This window comes from Cannabis sativa, chromosome 2 (assembly GCF_029168945.1).
Source record: "Cannabis sativa cultivar Pink pepper isolate KNU-18-1 chromosome 2, ASM2916894v1, whole genome shotgun sequence".
Taxonomy (NCBI): domain Eukaryota; kingdom Viridiplantae; phylum Streptophyta; class Magnoliopsida; order Rosales; family Cannabaceae; genus Cannabis; species Cannabis sativa.
Window position 1 is genome coordinate 74,644,169 of NC_083602.1, and position 19,971 is coordinate 74,664,139.

At 31.4% G+C, this 19,971-nt stretch overlaps 3 protein-coding genes across 3 annotated transcripts; 2 read left to right on the forward strand and 1 right to left on the reverse strand.

The window, feature by feature from the left end:
- The first annotated feature begins 7,293 nt into the window (after nucleotides 1–7,293).
- On the forward strand, nucleotides 7,294–10,165 carry LOC115699780 (uncharacterized). The gene is made up of 3 exons (XM_061110891.1): nucleotides 7,294–8,795; nucleotides 8,902–9,712; nucleotides 9,867–10,165. Exons 1-2 carry the CDS (start codon nucleotides 7,900–7,902, stop codon nucleotides 9,707–9,709), a joined length of 1,704 nt encoding a protein of 567 aa, XP_060966874.1. The 5' UTR covers nucleotides 7,294–7,899; the 3' UTR covers nucleotides 9,710–9,712; nucleotides 9,867–10,165.
- Nucleotides 10,166–10,271: 106 nt separating this feature from the next.
- On the forward strand, nucleotides 10,272–12,484 carry LOC115712785 (uncharacterized). Its single transcript, XM_061109613.1, has 7 exons — nucleotides 10,272–10,469; nucleotides 10,557–10,649; nucleotides 11,229–11,339; nucleotides 11,425–11,537; nucleotides 11,628–12,141; nucleotides 12,219–12,404; nucleotides 12,458–12,484. Exons 1-7 carry the CDS (start codon nucleotides 10,467–10,469, stop codon nucleotides 12,482–12,484), a joined length of 1,047 nt encoding a protein of 348 aa, XP_060965596.1. The 5' UTR covers nucleotides 10,272–10,466.
- A 5,661-nt stretch (nucleotides 12,485–18,145) lies between these two features.
- Nucleotides 18,146–19,518, reverse strand: LOC115720038 (protein DMP10-like). The gene has a single exon (XM_030649203.2). It carries the CDS (start codon nucleotides 18,919–18,921, stop codon nucleotides 18,286–18,288), a length of 636 nt encoding a protein of 211 aa, XP_030505063.2. The 5' UTR covers nucleotides 18,922–19,518; the 3' UTR covers nucleotides 18,146–18,285.
- Between the last annotated feature and the right edge of the window lie 453 nt (nucleotides 19,519–19,971).

The window sequence follows — 19,971 nt, forward strand, 5'->3', positions numbered from 1 at the left end:
TAAAAAAAATAGTATATAGAGTAATTTCCCTTTAATATTTTCTCTAATTTTTGTACCAGTGTGTACTTTAAAATACTATTGTACATTATATATTAAAGTAATTTCATAAAAAATATACAAAATATAATATTTGGTCCAAAATATTATATTCTTATTTTAAAGAAATAAATAAATAAAATAAACCTTACAAATTTAAACTAATTCTTCACTATGTATTTGTTCTTATATGGATGTATTATGTAAAACACAAAAAAATTTAAAATAACCAAAATTGGACTCAGCAATGAATCGAACCCAGGACCTCCCCAATCTATACAAATTTATGCTTTCTTGCTTCCCACTTGTGCTACAGCTTTCTATGGATACTTGTTGAACTAAAAGATATATATACTCTTTTGTGTGTATATATATCAATTTAATTTTTCGGGGGCCTCCAAAATAGTGGGGCCTGGGGCGTATGCCCCGGCCGCCCCACCCTCTGGCCGGCCCTGTACTAGAATCCAATGTTGATGACTTAGTGTAGAAAGAATTTATTGTTTTTGAAAAAAGATAAATGTCACAACAGGATGTGCCTAAGTACCGATTGTAAGAGGTTAAATACAAACTTGTGTATGTATTAAACCAGACTCATACTATTGAGTGGGAGCCATCAAAAGTGTAATCCAATAAGGGAACATCTTAAATAAATAATAGGGTTGTTAAAAAAAAATATTTTGAATAAACAATTTAATTAAAACAAACAATATCCATGTAACAAATGTGAAAAAAATATATTTATTAATTATATAATTAAATTATCATTTAACTAACCAATAAATTTTGAAAATTTGGGATTGTTAAAACAACCTAAAATATCTTTACAAAATTTAAAATAAAATATAAAACTAATTTAAAATATTTAGGTTTATTTGAATTATTTAATCTAATTAAATTAAATATCTAATAAGATAAATAATTTGAAAATAACCAAATAGATATTTTCAATATCATTTTCTAATCTTATAATTTAATAAAATTAAAATAACAAAATAAACTAATTTTAAAATAAATATGGTTAGGCAATTATTATTTTAAGAATAAAATAATAAACAAATAATATTTTTCTAAACTATATGTCAAAATATCTCAAATTAAGCTTTTTTTAAATTTCTACAAAAATATCTAGGTTATTTAAATATTTTAAATATTATTTATAAATGTCTGATAAGTAAAATGATATAAAATATTTATATCATTTTTCTAACTTGTAATTTATAAAGAATAAAATATTTCACTAAATAACCGATTTTAAATTTAAAAATATTATGGTTAGGATGTCTATAAAGGTATCTAGGTTAATTTTAAATTTATTAATTATTTAATTTATCTTATACGATTATTTTAATATATATTTCAAATTAAAAGAATATGCTATCTTTTACTTTAAAATATACCTAATATTAAAATTTCTAACCTTATAATTAAATAATATATAAATATTAAAAAAATTAACAAAATTTTAAAATCTCACCATAATTTAAAAAATAAAATAATTAATTTTTAAATTTAAACCTCAAAATATCAAAAATTAATAATAATATAATAAATAATTTAAAAATTGATATTTAAGTATAAATGATAAAATAAATAAAATTTTATTTTTGACATTTATGATTTGAAATGAAAAAATCACAAAATTTAGAATTTTGGGGTTGAAAATCCATTTGGGCGTGCAATAGGCTGCACACAGCCTTCGAATGCGCGCGCATGAGTTGGATGCAGGGTCCCTGACCGAGAGAACTGGGTCACCTACAGCATGTAAGCGCACCGGAGGGAGTATCTGAACGAGGGGTAGTGTGCGCTTCAGACACAGTGTGTCTGAGGGATCAGGGAGTGCATGCGGTGCTCGACCCTCGACACCCTTTGGACCCCGATTTTCAAATGCCCATAACTCTCTTATTTTTTATCGGAATTGAGTTCCGTAAAAATGAAAGTTGCATAATTTTTCACAAGGAATCTAAATAAATTATTTTTAGAATAAAAATGAAATTAATTTCATGGAAAATTTTTGAAAATCATGTACAATCATTAAATAACACATAAACCAACATGCACACATCCAAATCAACAAATATAACATATTCATCGTTTTAAATCCATATTACATAAAAGTAAATCATTACCATGGCTTTTAGGTCAGTTTTTAGGAATATTTTAGCAGGATCTAGATTTACTAACAAGTATGTTGAATTAACATCCTAAATATAAATTTTTCATACGATAAAATTACACACATAAGAGTTTAGAAAACCTTACATTGATTACAGCAGAATAATATGACTCCTTCTACTCAAATCTCTAACCCTTGTTCCAATCTGTCACAGAGTATTATCAAGATCTGAGTCTGGATCTCTTTCTCTCCTTCGGGTTGGTTACCACTGTCTTCCGCACTATGATTAAGTACTTGACTTGCTATGTGTGGGCATGGCACTCTATCACTAAGGGCGAATTGGTTGAAGAAAAATGAAGGAGGGTTCAAAATTCTATAGAAGGTGTCTCTCATCTACTAGTTATCAGAGAATGAAAGCTAGGTTTGATTTGGTTGAAGTGAATAGTTGAGTTGGATGAGATGAGAGCATCATGTTCCTTTTATAGTGCTTCAACTAGGGCTTAGGTTTAAATTATATGAATTAAAAAAGAATAAAATAATGGGCAAAAAATTACTAGAGTGGTCGGCCACTTAAGGACCTATCTCTAGTTACAACTTTACCAATTTATTTCAACCAGTTATTCTCCTTTCAATAATACCATATTTCTAATTTCAATCCTATAAATGTCAAAACTATTTATTTAATAATTATAGTTAATTATCAAATAAAATCGCCATTTATATTATTTATTAATAAGACAATACAAAGTCTTTTGACTAATAATTTAACCCCAAAACCTCTTTCTTCACAATTAAGTGCTTGCTTAGTGAAAATTCATAAATAAGACATAGTCTAATTTTAGAATTATAATTGATTAATCAAAATCAATTAACTGAGTCTGCAAGCAGTATTATCTCAACTAGTGAGGAGACCATGTGCCTATATAACTAAGTTTTCAATAAGTTGATCTAAAACTCACCAAGTAAATTTTCTAACTTATCAATGATGTCTTGCGCCACTATAGATTTGGAATTGAATATCACTCTAAATTATATAGAACACTCTATATGTACCACGATATAGATACGTTGTGATTATCAATTGTTACAACCCTAATAGTCAAAGATCCTCTATAGATGATCTACATCGAAAAGGGACAAATTTATCGTTCTACCCTTGAATGTATTTTATTCTTAAAACACTTAGTTACCTATAAATAATATTTTAGTAAACTAATATAATTACTAAATGAGATCTCAATCATTTATCTCTATTCAGCCAAGCTCGAAGGAAATTATTGTTTCACTTCTAAATACTTATAGAACCTATAGATTCCACATCTATGATTAATGCTCTCACTCAATTGAACTACCATATTCTCAAGATGTAAATATTCACCAGAATGATTAATTAGCTTCCACGAACAACTTAAAGAATATAATAACGGTAAGTTTATGATATCTTATCCAAGTTCAATATCGGTCCAATCCAATGTATACTCCATACATCCGATACTAGTAAATTTTTCCAATGTCCTGGAGAGGACATAACACTTATCCAAGGTGTAAGTATACCTTATCGCTGATTATCATGTCATCTAAATCCAGTGAACTGACAAATCATGGGAATTAAACTTTTGAACATATAATCATGATTATATTCCACTGTGCTGACGACACTATAATCATGAACAAATATATATATATTCTGGATCGAATAGAATTTATACACTAAACATATAATCATGAAATAAATCATGTGAACTATGCAACAGAGAGTGATTTCTGATCTTTTATTAATTAGTAAATCTGATTATATTCACTACTACAAACATATCTTTTATTTTCGTTTTTTTTCTTTAATAAATTAAAAATCCGAAGATAAAACTATTTTAATACCCCTATCATCGCTTATTTAGTGAAATTTTAACTATATTTTCGGTCTTTGTTAATAAGCGAAGTCATATAAAGGGTTTAATTATTGTTAAATATGTATATGGATTGAGGGACCTTTGTCTTCGGTAAGTAGAAAATTACCGAAAACAAAGGGCTCCACGTGGAGCCCTTTGTTTTCGGTAATTTGCTACTTACCGAAGACAAAGGTGGAGCGCGAAGAGTTTATTACACCGGCCCTAAGCCTTTTTGTCGAAACCCGTCCTTAACCCACGACCCTCTTGCTCAAACCCTCAAAACCCACAACCCTCTTGCTCAAACCCTCAAAACCCACAACCCTCTACAGTTACCCCCGACGAGTACGACGGCAAGGACGACCCTTCAGTTACTCTGTTCGACGACGACGACCCTTCATTTGCTCTGTTCGACAGCTAGTTGGAGAGAAAAGGGGTGGTGGCCGAGAGAACGATTGAGTCATTGAAGGTTCGTTCTTTTCCTATGGTTTCTGGTTTGATTTTCTATTATGAATCTGTGATTATTTGTGACATTATTTTTTTGATTTTCTATTACGATTGCCCAGCGCCGTGAGCTGCAAGATTCAACCGTTCGTATGATACAGATTTCTAGCACTGAAATAGAACTTGAAATACTGTAGGGGTCTTCATTTTCAATCTTCATCTCCAACAAGTCTCCAATTTTCTTTGAATAGTAAGTATGATACAGATTTCTCTGTACTGTTTTAGGCATAGTTGTATTTTTTTTCCCAAATGCCTGATTAAAAGGGAAAGTTGAGAGGTTATGTCAGAATCGGCATGCAAGAGAGTTTTCGAAACTGGTTCATGCCCCTCTGAACCTGTTTTTTTTATTGTTAATTTGGTTTCTAACAATGGTTTGTTTTTAGTCTAGGTGTTTATTGGAAATACTGACTTGTCCTTGACTTAATTTCAACCTTATCCTTGGCTATATCATTTCGATTTATGAACGCCCCCAGCAAGCCACTTAATAAATTTTACTTGCATTTCACTTTTGAGTTTTCTCTTGGTTTTCTTTAGATATTTTCTTATTTTGAATAACTTGTATTTTGACTAATGGGTTGCTTCATTGTTCATTTATACGAAATCAATCAAAATGCTAACCTATGTTTATATACAAGAACAATCAAGTTTTATTGGATTTCATAGATATTTTTTGTAATGTTAATTTGATGTTCTGTATTGTTTTTCTCTTTCTAAATAGATGGAGTTCAGCTAGATCATGGTGGTAATAGGTGTCATTATTTCCAAGCATTTTATGTGCTTGAAATATGGTTAAATTGTATTCATTTTCTATGTTCATTCTGCTTGATATGTGTTTCTTTTCTAGTTGAGCCAAGAAGTAGATGAGATACAGAGCAAACTTAAAGTACTCAATTACTTCACTGATATTATACCTTCTATTATTCATTTACAATACTATTTCTTTAAGCTCATATATAATCTTCCAAAAGGGAAAGTGTATTTATATAATTACTATATTAATTTGTTATTTGTGAGTTTTCCAATTCACTATATTTAATTTGTTATTGATTGAGATTGTAGACTACATAATCATGACAGAGAAATAGTTATGGTTTTTTGAGCTTAATATATATGAGTGGTCTTATGTTAAAATTATTTTTATGGAAATTATTTTCATGTACGTGCTATACTGCTAGACAACATCTCATATGTTAAAATTATTTTTTAAGTACTGTGAATGTGACATTTCATCATCATTTGATTATTTCTCTACTATAATTTTTGCACTCATCTTCCAAATAAGTTCATTTCTCTCGTGTTGAATGATTTGAAGGCACCAAATTGAAATCATGTTATCAGTATAGCAGTTAATTGCCTTGTTGTAAAATACAATCATGTTATCTATTCATGGCCAATGTTATTATTAACATTCTTTTTAATTGTATTTATTTGTAGGTTTTGTGGTTAAGCATCAAGAATCTAAATTGAAGGGAGAACACGATTTTTTCCAAGTCTTGAGCTAGAGGTATATATAATTTTTCTATCTTTTAATTAATTATTAATAAACATGTTAGATGAGTTTGAATATCTTAAATATTCATCCGTAGTGAAGTAGGTTCTGCGAATACATGTACTGCGGTCGGATGGGTGGAATTTAATTTTTTTTTGTTGTGGATTGTTATATGTTTTGATTTTCTGGTTAATTTTTTTCGGGAACGTCCGATTTATAGTTGTTATGCTGCCGAAATTTCGATAGAATTTGGATTAATATTTTGATTTAAGTTATTTTAAATTTACTTGTTAGGAATTTGTTTTAAATTTGCGGTATGGATAAATCGTGGATGCTTGAGAGGAGAGAAACACCGCAATTTCTAGATGGGTTCAACAAATTTCTAGAGTTTGCCCTAAAAAATTCTAGTAATCACGAACGAATTCCCTGTCCGTGTGTAGATTGTTGTAACGGAACAAAAGGGAATATTACGATGATAAAGGATCACGTAATTTGTCGGGGTTTCAATAGAAGCTACACTACATGGTATTGGCACGGAGAGCGATCAACCAGTGACCCATATCCGTTAGGGAAGCGGGGGGTAGATGATTTCGAGTTTAATGATGTTGATGACTTTCCTATGGAATTGCTTGATGAAGCACAAGAGGAGTTTCTTGATGATCCTGAAAAATTAGACAATTTGGTTAGTGATGCAGAAAAACCCTTGTTTGATGGTTGTAAAAAATTAAGATTACCAACATTGGTAAAATTTTACAACATTAAAGCTGAAAATGGGGTGAGCGATAAGGGTTTTAGTCGATTCTTAGCCGCTTTTAAAGAAATTTTGCCTCGTTGATAATTATTTTCCGTGTCGACATATGAAGTGAAAAAAACTTTAAATGCGATAGGATTGAAGTATGAAAAGATCCATGCATGTCCGAACGATTGTATTTTGTATCGGAAGGAATATGCAGACATGGATAGTTGCCCAACTTGTGGTTTACCCCGCCACAAAACGAATAAGAGTGAGGAGAAAAGGAAACTTATTCCTCAAAAAGTGATGTGGTACTTGCCTTTGATTCCTCCTCTCAAACGATTATATCGTAGCTCGGAGCACTCTGCAAACTTGATATGGCATGATACTAAGAGAGTGAGAGACGGTAAACTTAGGCATCCTGCAGATTCGCAAGCATGGAAAAAAGTAGATTACTTGAATCCGTAATTCAAGTTAGAACCCGTACATCTTCGTCTTGGTCTATCTCGTTGCATGGAGTAAACCCACATAGATCACTGAGTAGTAGGCATAGTTCGTGGCCTGTCTTCCTTGTTATGTACAATCTTCCTCCTTGGTTGGTGATGAAAAGAAAATTTAATATGCTTTCGCTCATGATCTCAGGACCAAACCAACCGGGGCATAATATAGACGTATACTTGGCACCATTAATTGATGATCTAAAAGATTTGTATGAGAATGGTGTTGAGACATATGATGGTCTTAAGAAAGAAATTTTCAAATTGAAGGCCGTGTTATTGTGGACTGTTAGTGACTTCCCTGCTTATAGCAATTTATCGGGTCTGAGCACAAAAGGTTACCAAGGTTGTCCAATTTGCTGCACTAACACACGAGCACGTCGCTTGACGAATGGACACAAAATGTGTTATATGGGCCATAGACGGTACTTGCCTCGAGATCATCCTGATAGAAGGAAAAAGAAAGCATATGATGGTACTGAAGAACGAGATAGTGCTCCTTTGCCAATGTCAGGGGAACAAATTCTTGAACAAGTAGAACATGTAGATTTCAAGTATGGAAAGACACAAAAAAGAAAGAAAAGAAATAGTTGTTTTCAACGAAAGTCAATTTTTTTCGTCTTCCATACTGGAAAGATCTAATGGTTCGACATTATTTAGATGTTATGCATATAGAAAAAAATGTGTGTGATAGTATCATCGGTACCTTACTTGACATTTCCGGCAAAACTAAAGATGGTTTATCAAGTCGTTTAGATCTTGTTGAAATGGGAATTAGACAATCTTTGGCACCTGAACAGAAAGGTAAACGCTTATATTTGCCTCCTGCATGTTACACTTTGTCAAAGAAAGAGAAAGAAATTGTTTGCAAATCATTATCGAATATGAAAGTCCCTGATGGATACTCTTCTAACATTAAAAACTTGGTAAATACGGATGAATTGAAGCTAATGGGTATGAAATCACACGATTGTCATGCGTTAATGCAACATTTGCTTCCAATCGCCATCAGATCGGTCTTACCCAAAAAGGTTAGAGAGTGTTTGACTCATGTTTGTATTTTCTTCAATCAACTATGTGGGAAGGAATTAGAAATGAGCAAGTTGGATGCATTACATGAGGATATAGTCAAGACTTTATGCAACCTTGAAAGGTATTTTCCACCATCATTCTTTGACATCATGGTACATTTGATGGTTCATTTAGTGAGAGAAGCAAAGTTGTGTGGGCCAGTTTGGGCAAGATGGATGTATCCATTTGAAAGGAATATGAAAGTGCTCAAAAGCTATGTGCGTAACCATCATCGACCGGAAGCTAGTATGGTTGAGTGTTATATATCAGAAGAAGCTGTTGAATTTTGTTCAGAGTACATAGCTGGAGTTGACACAATCGGAATCACCAAACCAAGAAATAGTTCAGATGAGTTTGATAAAGGATTGCGAGGGAAAGGAGAAATGGTTACTGTATCTAAGGCAGAGTTAGATCAAGCTCAATTAGTTTTAATGCACAATAATGCAGAGGTTCAACCATATATAACGTAAGTTATGCATTTGGTTGATCAATTGAATTCATAATCCATTCAATTAACTAATTTTTTTTACATATATTATTTTTTATTTTCAATTTATTTTGGTGAAGGGTAGTGAGCATATGGAGTTATTACAGTCAATGATTCCGAGAGGTCACAAAAACAAACAGAAGTGGGTTATAGATGAGCATCGTAAAACATTTATTAGGTGGTTAAAGAATACCATTCTAGCGAAGTTACGACAACCAAATCATGGAGTATCAGATGTGTTGAATCGCATAGCTCTTGGACCAACTTTTGACGTATGGAAGCATCAAGCTTACATTGTCAATGGTAAACGGTTTCATACAAAATCTAGAGATGATGCTCGAATGGTTCAGAATAGTGGTGTATGCATAGTTGCGGAGTCCTTACATTTTGCTACTTCAAAGGATAATAATCCAGTTTCAGGTACCATGACATATTATGGAGTGGTGAATGAAATATGGGAGCTGGATTATACATTGTTCCGAATTGCCCTCTTTAAATGTGAATGGGTAGATGTTAATGTTGGAATTAGGACCGACGAGCTTGGATTTACTTTGGTTGATTTGAATAAGAAAGGAAGCAAGGATGATCCTTTCATCATGGCGACCCAAGCAGTACAGGTATTTTATATACCAGATCCTGCTAATGGTAAATGGTATGTTGTGTTGTCGACACCAGAAAGAAAGTTCGCAGAGAATGAAGATGATGATGAAAATGATGATTTAATGCACGAATGCTTCATTGTTGGACAACGAGTCCATGAACAAGTCGATGATGTTGAACATGATGATGTCTTGGACGATAGTGAATTCATACGAAATGATATTGAGGAAGGAATTTGGGTTGACTGTGATTCGATCCAAAAGAAACGAAAAAAGAAAAGAAAATGTGTTTAGTAGGTAATTATTTCTTAATATTTTATGCGATTGAAATATGTAACTACCATTGTATGTTGAATTGTTTCTTAATATTTTATGTGATTTATTGACATATGTAACTACCATTGTATGTGTAATTGTATCTTAATATTTAGTAAATATGTTTATTATGCAGATATGGCAGATGATGTGCCGACACATGATTGCTCAGGAGATGAGAACTCAGGATATGAGAACTTAGGTTATTGTTTGCAACCTCCTAACCATCGAGGTCCCACACGGATGAAGCGGATATGCCAAAGAATGGATAAAGGTGAAAAAATAGACCTTGAAGTTAATGACAAAGGGGAATACTTTGGAGATATGTATGGAGAGATGATATCGTGGCTTGGAGTTAGATGCCGACAAACAATCGGTATCAATTATAAAGACTGGAGATATGTGGATCAATCGTTGAAGGACAAAATTTGGAAAGACGTGCAAGTAAGTTAATTATACAAAGTATACTTATTATGGTGTTTTCTAAACTATTTACTAACTGTTTGCTTTCTACATATAGCGTGGTTTCAATGTTCGTGCAGATTGGAAAAAAGATTGTCTCAAAATTGCAGGACGAATTATGAAGGATTTTAAGACAAAAATGACATGCGATGTCATAATGCCTTTGGCCAAAGCGAATAAGGTGAAGGAGCTCGCAATTCCCCCCAAAAACCATCCTGAAATTGATCAAGAAGATTGAGTAAAATTTGTTGCGAGTCGTCTAACACCTGAACATATGGTACATATATGTATATTCACAACATTTATATAATTAGCTTTGATATATGAGCCTTACTAGTATATAACTTACACATTTTTATTGTAGGCTTTGAGAAAGGCACAATCTGACCGAGCTTGCCAGAATACATCAAGGCACCACTCAGCTCGTAGAGGCATGGTGACTCTCCGAGAGGATGTGGTAATGAATTACATGTTTTTAGATATTCTAATACAGAACCTGAACCACCTGTTTGCCTTTTGACTGCTGCTTTGTTGCCTATTTCTGGCTAATAAAAATCAAACATAAACAGTAATAAACTAAATTTGTTTACATAAGCTGTAACTTGTGATTGTGGCGCCTCCAAATTTAAGTTTGGCTAAAAAAAGTTGCACAACTTTGAGTAATTTGGTTTGTAAATAAGCATTTATGTTTAAATATGAAAAATTGAACACAATGTAATTAGTTGATAACATTTTGTTTTGTTAAATAGAGCTTTGACTTTTCCATGGTAGCATGCTTAGGTTTTTAAAAATTTATAATAATATGAATTTACTATACCATGGGAAAAGTTGGTGTCCTTTTCTTGAAAATCATAGAAAAAGAAAGGAAGAGGAGTTCACAAGTTTGTGCATTTATGCTTTCCTATTGCTGTTTTATTTAATAAGGCCATGAGACTTAAGTGGGCATGATTGTTGGCTGGAATTAAGATCATTTTCAGTCAATTTATTATTTTTTTTTAACAATTATATTCCCTTATTAATTACATGTTTGTTGCAGAAAAAAGAAATCAAAATTCAAGATCCAGCCCGCCATCATGTTTGGTTAAAATCCCGCAAGAAAAATAATGTCCTAGTTACGGACTTGGATAGGGAGATTGCCGCAAGAATAGTAAGTGATATCTAACACAATTCAATAACATGAATATATGATTTGTTATTATAAAGTATTAACTATTATCAATCATAATGCATAGGCTGAACTCGAGGAAAAAGTAAACTCAGGTGAAGTTTTGGCCAGTGGTCGGAATGACATATTGACTCAAGCATTAGGGACACCTGAGCACCCTAGCCGGGTCAGAGCTGCTGGGTATGCCACTTTCTTGATTTAATGTTAGATTATTTTTTATTTATTTTACTTAATTTTTTATTAAATGAGTGTTCCAACTGTTATTTGTAGGTTCACTGCAAAGGCCAGTAAGATATTTGGTCGAAAGAAAAGGGCTAAATGTAGTGAATCATCCTCCCAAAAACAAGAAATTCTTCAACTCAAAAAAGAAATTGAAGAATTGAAGAAAAAACTGTATGCTGCACAAGAACAAGATGATGGTAATGACAACTCCTCAGAAGAAAATGATGATCACTTAGATGATCATCAGGAGTTTGGAGGGTACGAAGATGATAATCAGACACCTCCTGTCATGTACAACTTCTCATCCACTAATAACAACGAAGTACTTTTGTGTTCAGACAACATCCATAATATAGTGGCCAAAGGTGTGCTTCTGGAATCTGTTAGTCCAGTAACAATTCATACCGTGCAGTATAAAGAAGGGATTGCACGAGTTTTAATTACCGAACAACTTCAAGAGGAGGCTGAAATTGCTCATCCTATCGAAAATATCCGATATGTCTATGAGACAAAGGACACATTTCTTCCTTGGCCAAAACATTTAATTTTAAATTTGGATAAGGTAAAATTATTTTTTTATTGTCATATATGATTAATGCATATTTATTGTATATTGATGCTATAATTCATATTTTACAGGTTCCCATATTCCCGGATGTCGCATCCACCCATAAATCATCGTCAAAGGGGAAGCAGATAGCAACCCCTCACAGATCACCAAATCAAGGGAAACAGATATCAACTCTTCCTGTTATGTCTTCGGCTGGATCACAATCAAATGTCAGGATAGATCAAGTGGACAAGAATGCAACATTCAAGTCGGAGGTCTGGGCTCAAATACCTGTATGTCTCCACTTTTTAGTTGAAGAATTTATAAGGAGGAAAGGGAAGTGGAGCGTTTTTGAAGTTCCAACTCGATCCGTACTTCATGCCACCTCGCACACATATTATCTTGTCATCAGAGGATGTAGAGCAGGTTGGAACCTTAAATTTTATTGGATGTCAAGGCATGATCTTTGGAATTAGGTATGTTTTACGTAATTATTTTTGGAATTAAGTATGTTTTACATAATATTTTTCCCATTTATTAAAATGTAACACTTAACCATGATAAATTTATGTAGATGCATTTGGGAGGATTTAACGAATATGCGGGAGTATTTCAAGTTCTTTGACCCAGAGCTACTCAATGCCACGGACAAAGATGGAATTGTCCACCAAGAAGTTGTTATCAAATTGGCTGAATGGTTGAATACAATGAATAACAAATCTCAGATGTTCTTCATACCGTGGAACTACGAGTATGTACAAGTACTATTTAAGGACTAGTTAAGTATAATTTAATTCTTCTTTTTAAATTAACACTTAATATTTTCTTATTAATTTCTTATTAGACGTCATTGGATGCTTGAGATTGTTTGTGCTGGGAAGATCATTCACTTGGACCCTTGGCTTAGACATAAACGCCCTAAGATGACTATTGACCTCACACTTCAAAGGTACTTTTCAATTTTCATTTTAAGATTATAATTTTAATTTTCTATAAATTTATACCAACTATTGCTAATTAAATCAATATAAATCATTGAATTTAATTAGGGCATATGAACTGCTTGGAGGTTCCAACGAGTTACTTGGAACATTTCCAGGAGTAACCGTTGCAGCGTGTCCAAAACAAACATTGGGAATTGAATGTGGTTTTTATGTACTTAGGTACATTAATGACATTGTGAAAGCTCTAAATTCATTCGTTCTTATAAGAGAAAAGGTAATTAAGCTATAATTAGTTCATTTATGTATACCCGTAAATAGGATACTATGCTTATAAATAAGTGATACATATAACTAATTTACACTTTAATTTTACAGTTTGGAAAGATGGACACATACGATGTGGAGACAATGTTGCTACCACTGCAACATCAATGGTTATCGAAATTGACACGATACCTGTACTAGTTAACTGTAGACTTTTAATTTTAGGCAATACTTATTTTGTGTATTTTTTTTATTAGTAAGGACTTAACATATTTCGTAATGTATACTTTAACTTTGTTATAATATAATTACAATGTCTTTTGTACTTAATTTTGTTATATAATTGAAATAATATTTATTTTATAATTATTTCAAAAAAAAAAATTAATATATAATTAATTATTTAATAAAAATTAATATATATTTAAAATATTTAAATATTAACCGAAAATATATTTAACAATAACCGAAGATATAGGTCTATTTTCTCTTCTGATATTTGAAACATATGTCTTCGGTTATTACATAAAAATTGAAGATAAAAGTAACCTACGTCTTCGGTTATTATATAAAAACCGAAGACATAGATTACCTTTCTCTTCGGTTTTTATATAATAACCGAAGACAAAGGTTACTTTTATCTTCGGTTTTTATATAATAACCGAAGACGTAGCCTCACCTTCGACTTCGGTATTTTAAAACATATGTCATCGCCTCAAACGACTTCGGATGCGATTTTTAATAAAATCCGAAGATAAACTGGCCTAAAAACCGAAAATAAAGGCCCTTTCTCTAGTAGTGATTGAAATGAATTTTATTTAGGGTAAAAAGGCCAACATAAACTCGCACAGCAAGTAGGGTTTTCAAAAAAAGAACCATAAACTCAAACCCTAATCTCTCTTTTTTATGAACCCTAATTTTGAATTTTGAATTTCAAATTACAATTCTATGTATGACTCTGATACCATGTAGAGAATGGTGAATCGAATTGCCTATTGTATTTCATAGAATAGTATATATTTATATACAAAGCTAGGAGACTAAATGGGAAACTACTAAATACAAATAGGAAACTATACTAAATATAATTTACCCTAATTTTTACAACCAATATTCTAACAATTCAAAAAAATGAAAAATGGTGTCAGTAGATCTATGTGGTTGTTGTTTGTATTTTCTTAGTTTTTATATAGTTTTTGCTGAAATAATGAGATCTAGTTTTCTGGGTATTTTATGTGTTCGTATTATTCTCGACGCTTTTTTCGATATGTTCTCGATGGGTTCTCGACGCAAATGTCCCAAAGTCAGAGAAAACCTTTATCGAATATTTTTTGATAGGTTCTTGTTAGGTTATCAATAGTTTAAGTAACATATATTTATAATTTATTATCAATTGATTATCAAGAGGTTGTCGATTGGTTCTTGATAAGAGTGAGAATTTTATTTTGCTGTTGTTATATTGGTTATTATTGCTTAGTTGTCGACATGTTCTTGTAGGATTAAAAATTAGTTTTTTAATTGTCATGTTTGTTGATTATCTACTTATTATTGATGGATTCTCAATAGATTCTCGATAGGGTTTAGTATTGTATTTTTTGTTGTTAAGTTTGCATTTTATTTCTGTTATTATTTTATTGTTTAAATTTTGTTGATATCATTGACAAATTGTGTTTCTTTCCTCTATTGTATTCTATCGATTTCCTAATAGGTTTTCGATTGGTTGTTGATGTATTTTCGATAGGATTCTAACATTTGTTCAATTTTCTTTCTTTAATAGAAATTGATTGTTATGAGAGGGTTATTTTCTCTCCCAGAGGAAGAAGTGTATGCAAGAACAGTCACTTACAATGATGTTGAGATAGTGATTGAGATGGATGTTGATCAGACACATCCTTCATATGACGCTCAGGACCCTGCTGTTTTCGAAAGCCATGTTAAAAAGATAGCAGAACAAATTAAAATAATAACATCCTTGTATTAGAAAGTATTTTGTATATTTTTATACATTTAGAAACAATTAGTGTAATTTTTCCTTGCTATCAAAGTTAAATTTTAAAAATTGTAATAACAACATCTAGAACCTCCATGTGAAATATTATCGAAAAACTATTGAGAAATCATCATAGAACACATTTACTAAATTTTCACTACAACAATTAGAAGAATTAGGGGCGGAAGGATCCGCCAGTAATTAGAGTGAAATCCGCCAGTATTAGTGATTACCGGCGGGGTCCCGTCTGTACTGCTCCGCCGGTAATACCTGGTCGGTATTAATCAGTAATAGCGGCGGACTGATACATCCGCCGCTATTATTAATTAATATCGGCGGACCTATAGCGGCGGAACCCGCCGGTATTTAATGCGTCAGATTAATAATCTCACACATTAATAGCGGCGGGTACCCGTCGATAATGTGTTTAAATAAAAAAAATTATTATATAAATATATAATTCATAATAATATTAATATTATATATAGAAATATTTAAAATTATAATATTTTATATTAAATTAACAATAAACTAATTATTACACACATAATGAATTAAAAATTATCTAACATACCAATTAAATAATTATCATCCACACATAATTAAAAACTTAAATAAATCCACACATAATTAAAAATTTAAATAAATTCACACATAATTAAAAAATTTACAAATAATATTGTCCACACATAATTAAAATTAACTTAAACAAATTATTATTGTCTTCATCAAGCACATAATCTAAAAATTCTGAATCGTTGGTGTTCAAGTTTAAATGGATTGCTTGTGCATGCATTGTCCCGAGCTTGTGATAGTGGCGGTGAAGGGTAATATGGATGCTGCGAAGATAAAATCTCAGTGTATTGTCGAGTCTGTAGTGTTGTGATAAATTCAGAGATTGTTGTTGTTGCGAAAATTTTAGAGATTGTTGCTGTTGCGAAAAATTTGATAATTGTTGCTGAAACTGACCAAGAAAATTAAATAAATAAAACTAATCTTACTAAACTATGAAATACTTACATAACGAATCTTATTTTTTTTTTTAATTTTAAATATATAAAATATTCATTTTTAATTTATTTAAAAATAACAAATTGTTAATACATCAAAAATACTAAAATCCATTACAATCATAGTTAATAAATTTTATGAGCATAATATTACATCTTTTAACATATCAAAAAAAAAAAAAAAAACTGAAATCTATTACAATCAAAAAATATATCATTAATACATCAAAAATAAAACAACAAATACACATAAATAAAATCATATACATTTCACTAATATACTTAAATAAAACAACAAATACATCTATAAAAAAACTTGCTCTATACATAACACAATATATATATAAATAAATTCAAATATAACTATATATACACAAAAATTAATATATATATCTATATAAAATAAAAATATATTATATATAAACGAAATAAAAATTTAAATAAAATAATATATATGTAAACTGATAAATTTATATATTATATGTATATAAATAAAAATATATATATATTATATTTAAGTAAACCTGAAAACCCTAAAAATAATATATATTTCAGACTAAAATTACAACTACACTATATTTAAAATATTTACAATGATTTATAAAAAAATAAAAACATACCTTATACAGACAAAAATTTGTGATCTTATTCAATCCGAAATTTAAACTCCCACTTTTTAAATATGAAAATAAATTAAAAAAACTTTATAATTATATATTAGCACAAACATATATATATAAATATAAAAAAAAATCAAATATTAAATTAATTTATTTAAAACAGAGAATATTATACAAAAAAAACTAACCGATTTGAAGAGAAACGGTGGAACAATAGCTTCATCTAGAAGAGAAATGGTGGTGAAATAGAAGAGAAATGGTGGTGAAATGGAAGAGAAATGGTGGTAAAATGAAAGAGAAGAAAAAATTTGAATCTGAAAAAAAATTGGAAAATGAAAAAATTGGGGAAACCGGTTCGTGGGGCCGGGGTATATATATAGAATTCTATTACCGGCGGGATCCGCCGGTAATAAAAACCCCCGTCGGTATTAATATTATTAGTGGCGGAAACTCGCCGGTATTAGTCCACTGCTAATATGTTTTAAACGCAGTACGCGGGAATTTTCCCGCACTTAATTTCACCCCAATAATAGCGGCGGGCTGTCCGCCGGTATTAACGTAAGCCCGCTGCTATTGCAATTGATTTTTAATTTTTTATCTTGAAATTTAATACACACTAATATTGGCGGGCCCTAAAATCCGCCGGTAATAATCCCATTAATAGGGGCGAATTTGGCCCACCGGTATTGTTTCCGTCAGTAATAGCTGCAATTGTTGTAGTGTTTGTAAAGGACTGGACAAACCATCGAAAAAACATCGAGAACATATTGATGTACCATAATCGTTAAATTTTAAAATTGCAATGACATCATTTGGAGCCTTCACATGAAATATTATCAAAAAATCATCGAGAATTTCACAATAACAATTTAATTAGCATTTAATATAATAGAATCAGTTTTAAGGACCCCAAGTAACATTGAACTATGCCTCAAATACGGGCTTTGAATATTGTTGCTCTGTGGTGGCCCGGGCCGCCATAGCTACCACAATTTCGAAACTGTTTTACTACTTTATCACTAATTTCAAATCATACTTTAATGAATCAACCTCCAACTCTTCATATAAAATGTTGTATATTTTCGGTAAGGTTGTGTGAGTTTCAACCATTAATTATTTTACTTAAAAAAAAATATATGCAAAAAAATCTCACAAAATGTAAAATAAAATTAAAAATACACAAAATTAAAAATCTCAATGTATTAAACTATAAATAAAAACACATATCATATAATTTTAAGATTGAATATTAATATAAAAAGGGAATATGAAAATACAAAAAAAAAAAAAAAAAACAATAATATTACACACATAGAATGAAAAGTGAATTAAGGACGATGATTATGAGAGAGATCTGCATAGCCAATCCCTCTACGGGTGGTGGGAAAAATAGTGAACAAGAAGCTTGCCAAAGCCCCAGCTCCAATCGGCAAATTCATTATTAAAACATTCCAATCACTCCCAGCTTCAGAAAAGTAACAATTTTTCACATTCGAATCACTAACCGCAAACACCAAGAACAAAATTAGGGACACAAAACCATGAACAAAATCAATCAAATGTAGCTTATATTTTTCCAATTGATCATTATTATTATTACTATTGATTATCTCGTAATTACTATCATGTTCTTCATCATCATCACAGTTGAAGACGTAGAATCCTTTGAATGTGGCCATACCATAACGTAGTTTCCCACCCTCGTCGACAAAGCTATCCGTAAACGACGAAAGAAAGCAAAAGAAGGCACAAACGACAACTAAACACGCTGTGAGGTACCTATTGGAGAGATTACAGAGACCATTGTTGGAGAAACATGGTGAGAAGATTTGAAAGGCTAGGACTGTTCCGGTTGGGAGAAGGTTAGCCAAGTTGGCTGCATTGGCTAGTGCACGCTGAACCGGCCGCCCCACCGACAACCCTTGTTGGTTCAGTGGTACCAAAGCTGCTGCTGCTGCTGCCATATTTTGAATCTCTTTGATTATGAAAAAATTATTTTTTATTTCAGTGTGTAGTATAGGAAACTAAATGGACTAGCTTTATAAGAGATTATATGATAAGGTGGAGTTTGGTTAACAATAGGAGCACGGTACTGTCATGTGGGATTATTTGGATGTATTTAGCGTTAGGGATACCTTATTTAACAATGGCCTAATTTGTTGTGTTTTCAATAGGAAAGAAACATAACATATGGTTTTGCTAATTGTATGTATGTTGTGTCATACTAAACAAAATTGTTGAGCGGTTTACGGAAAGCAACCGATTTGCTTTTCTAAGTTTGTATGGACATTTATACATGACGTAAATAAATGCATGTGATCACTCCTAATTGAACTTAAATTTATGTGTAATGCTTTAGTTGTGTATGGGGGTGTTTATTAGACCACATTTAATATTTTTAGGTATATTCAGATCGGATCTAATTATGTATCGGATGTTAGATTTTACCATCTGATCTGATTTAATTAATTTCAATCATCTAATCGATCTAACATCCATTAGATGTTAGATTGGATCAGCTCTATCTGTGACATGTATTTCATATATATTTATTGATTTAATTTAAGTTTATTCAATATTTTAGACTTACTAGTTTTTGAATTGGATTAGATCCATCTAATTTTTTAGGTCCAATATGTATTGTATTTGATTGGATCCATCAAATCAAAGAAAATAAGAGTAAAAATTTAATGTTAATTTTCATATATATTGTGGAAATTGATCCTCTAAACCAACTTATTATCCAACTCATTTAAACCAACTAACTTAACTAACTTTCGGTTATGTTAGTTAGTTAGTTGGTGCTATCCTTGTTTGAGTTGGGGCCTATACATAAGTCTAGTCTTTTTTTTTATTATTTTAAGGTGGGAGAACACAAGGTAGAAGAGAGAGAATAAGAGAGAGGATTAGAGAGAGTTGCTTAGGGTTCTAAGCTGAGATTTCTGTTCTTGAAAAGGGTCAAGAACAAGGGGTGTACTCGGGTTGATAGAGAGAAAACTGTGACTGTTTTCTCT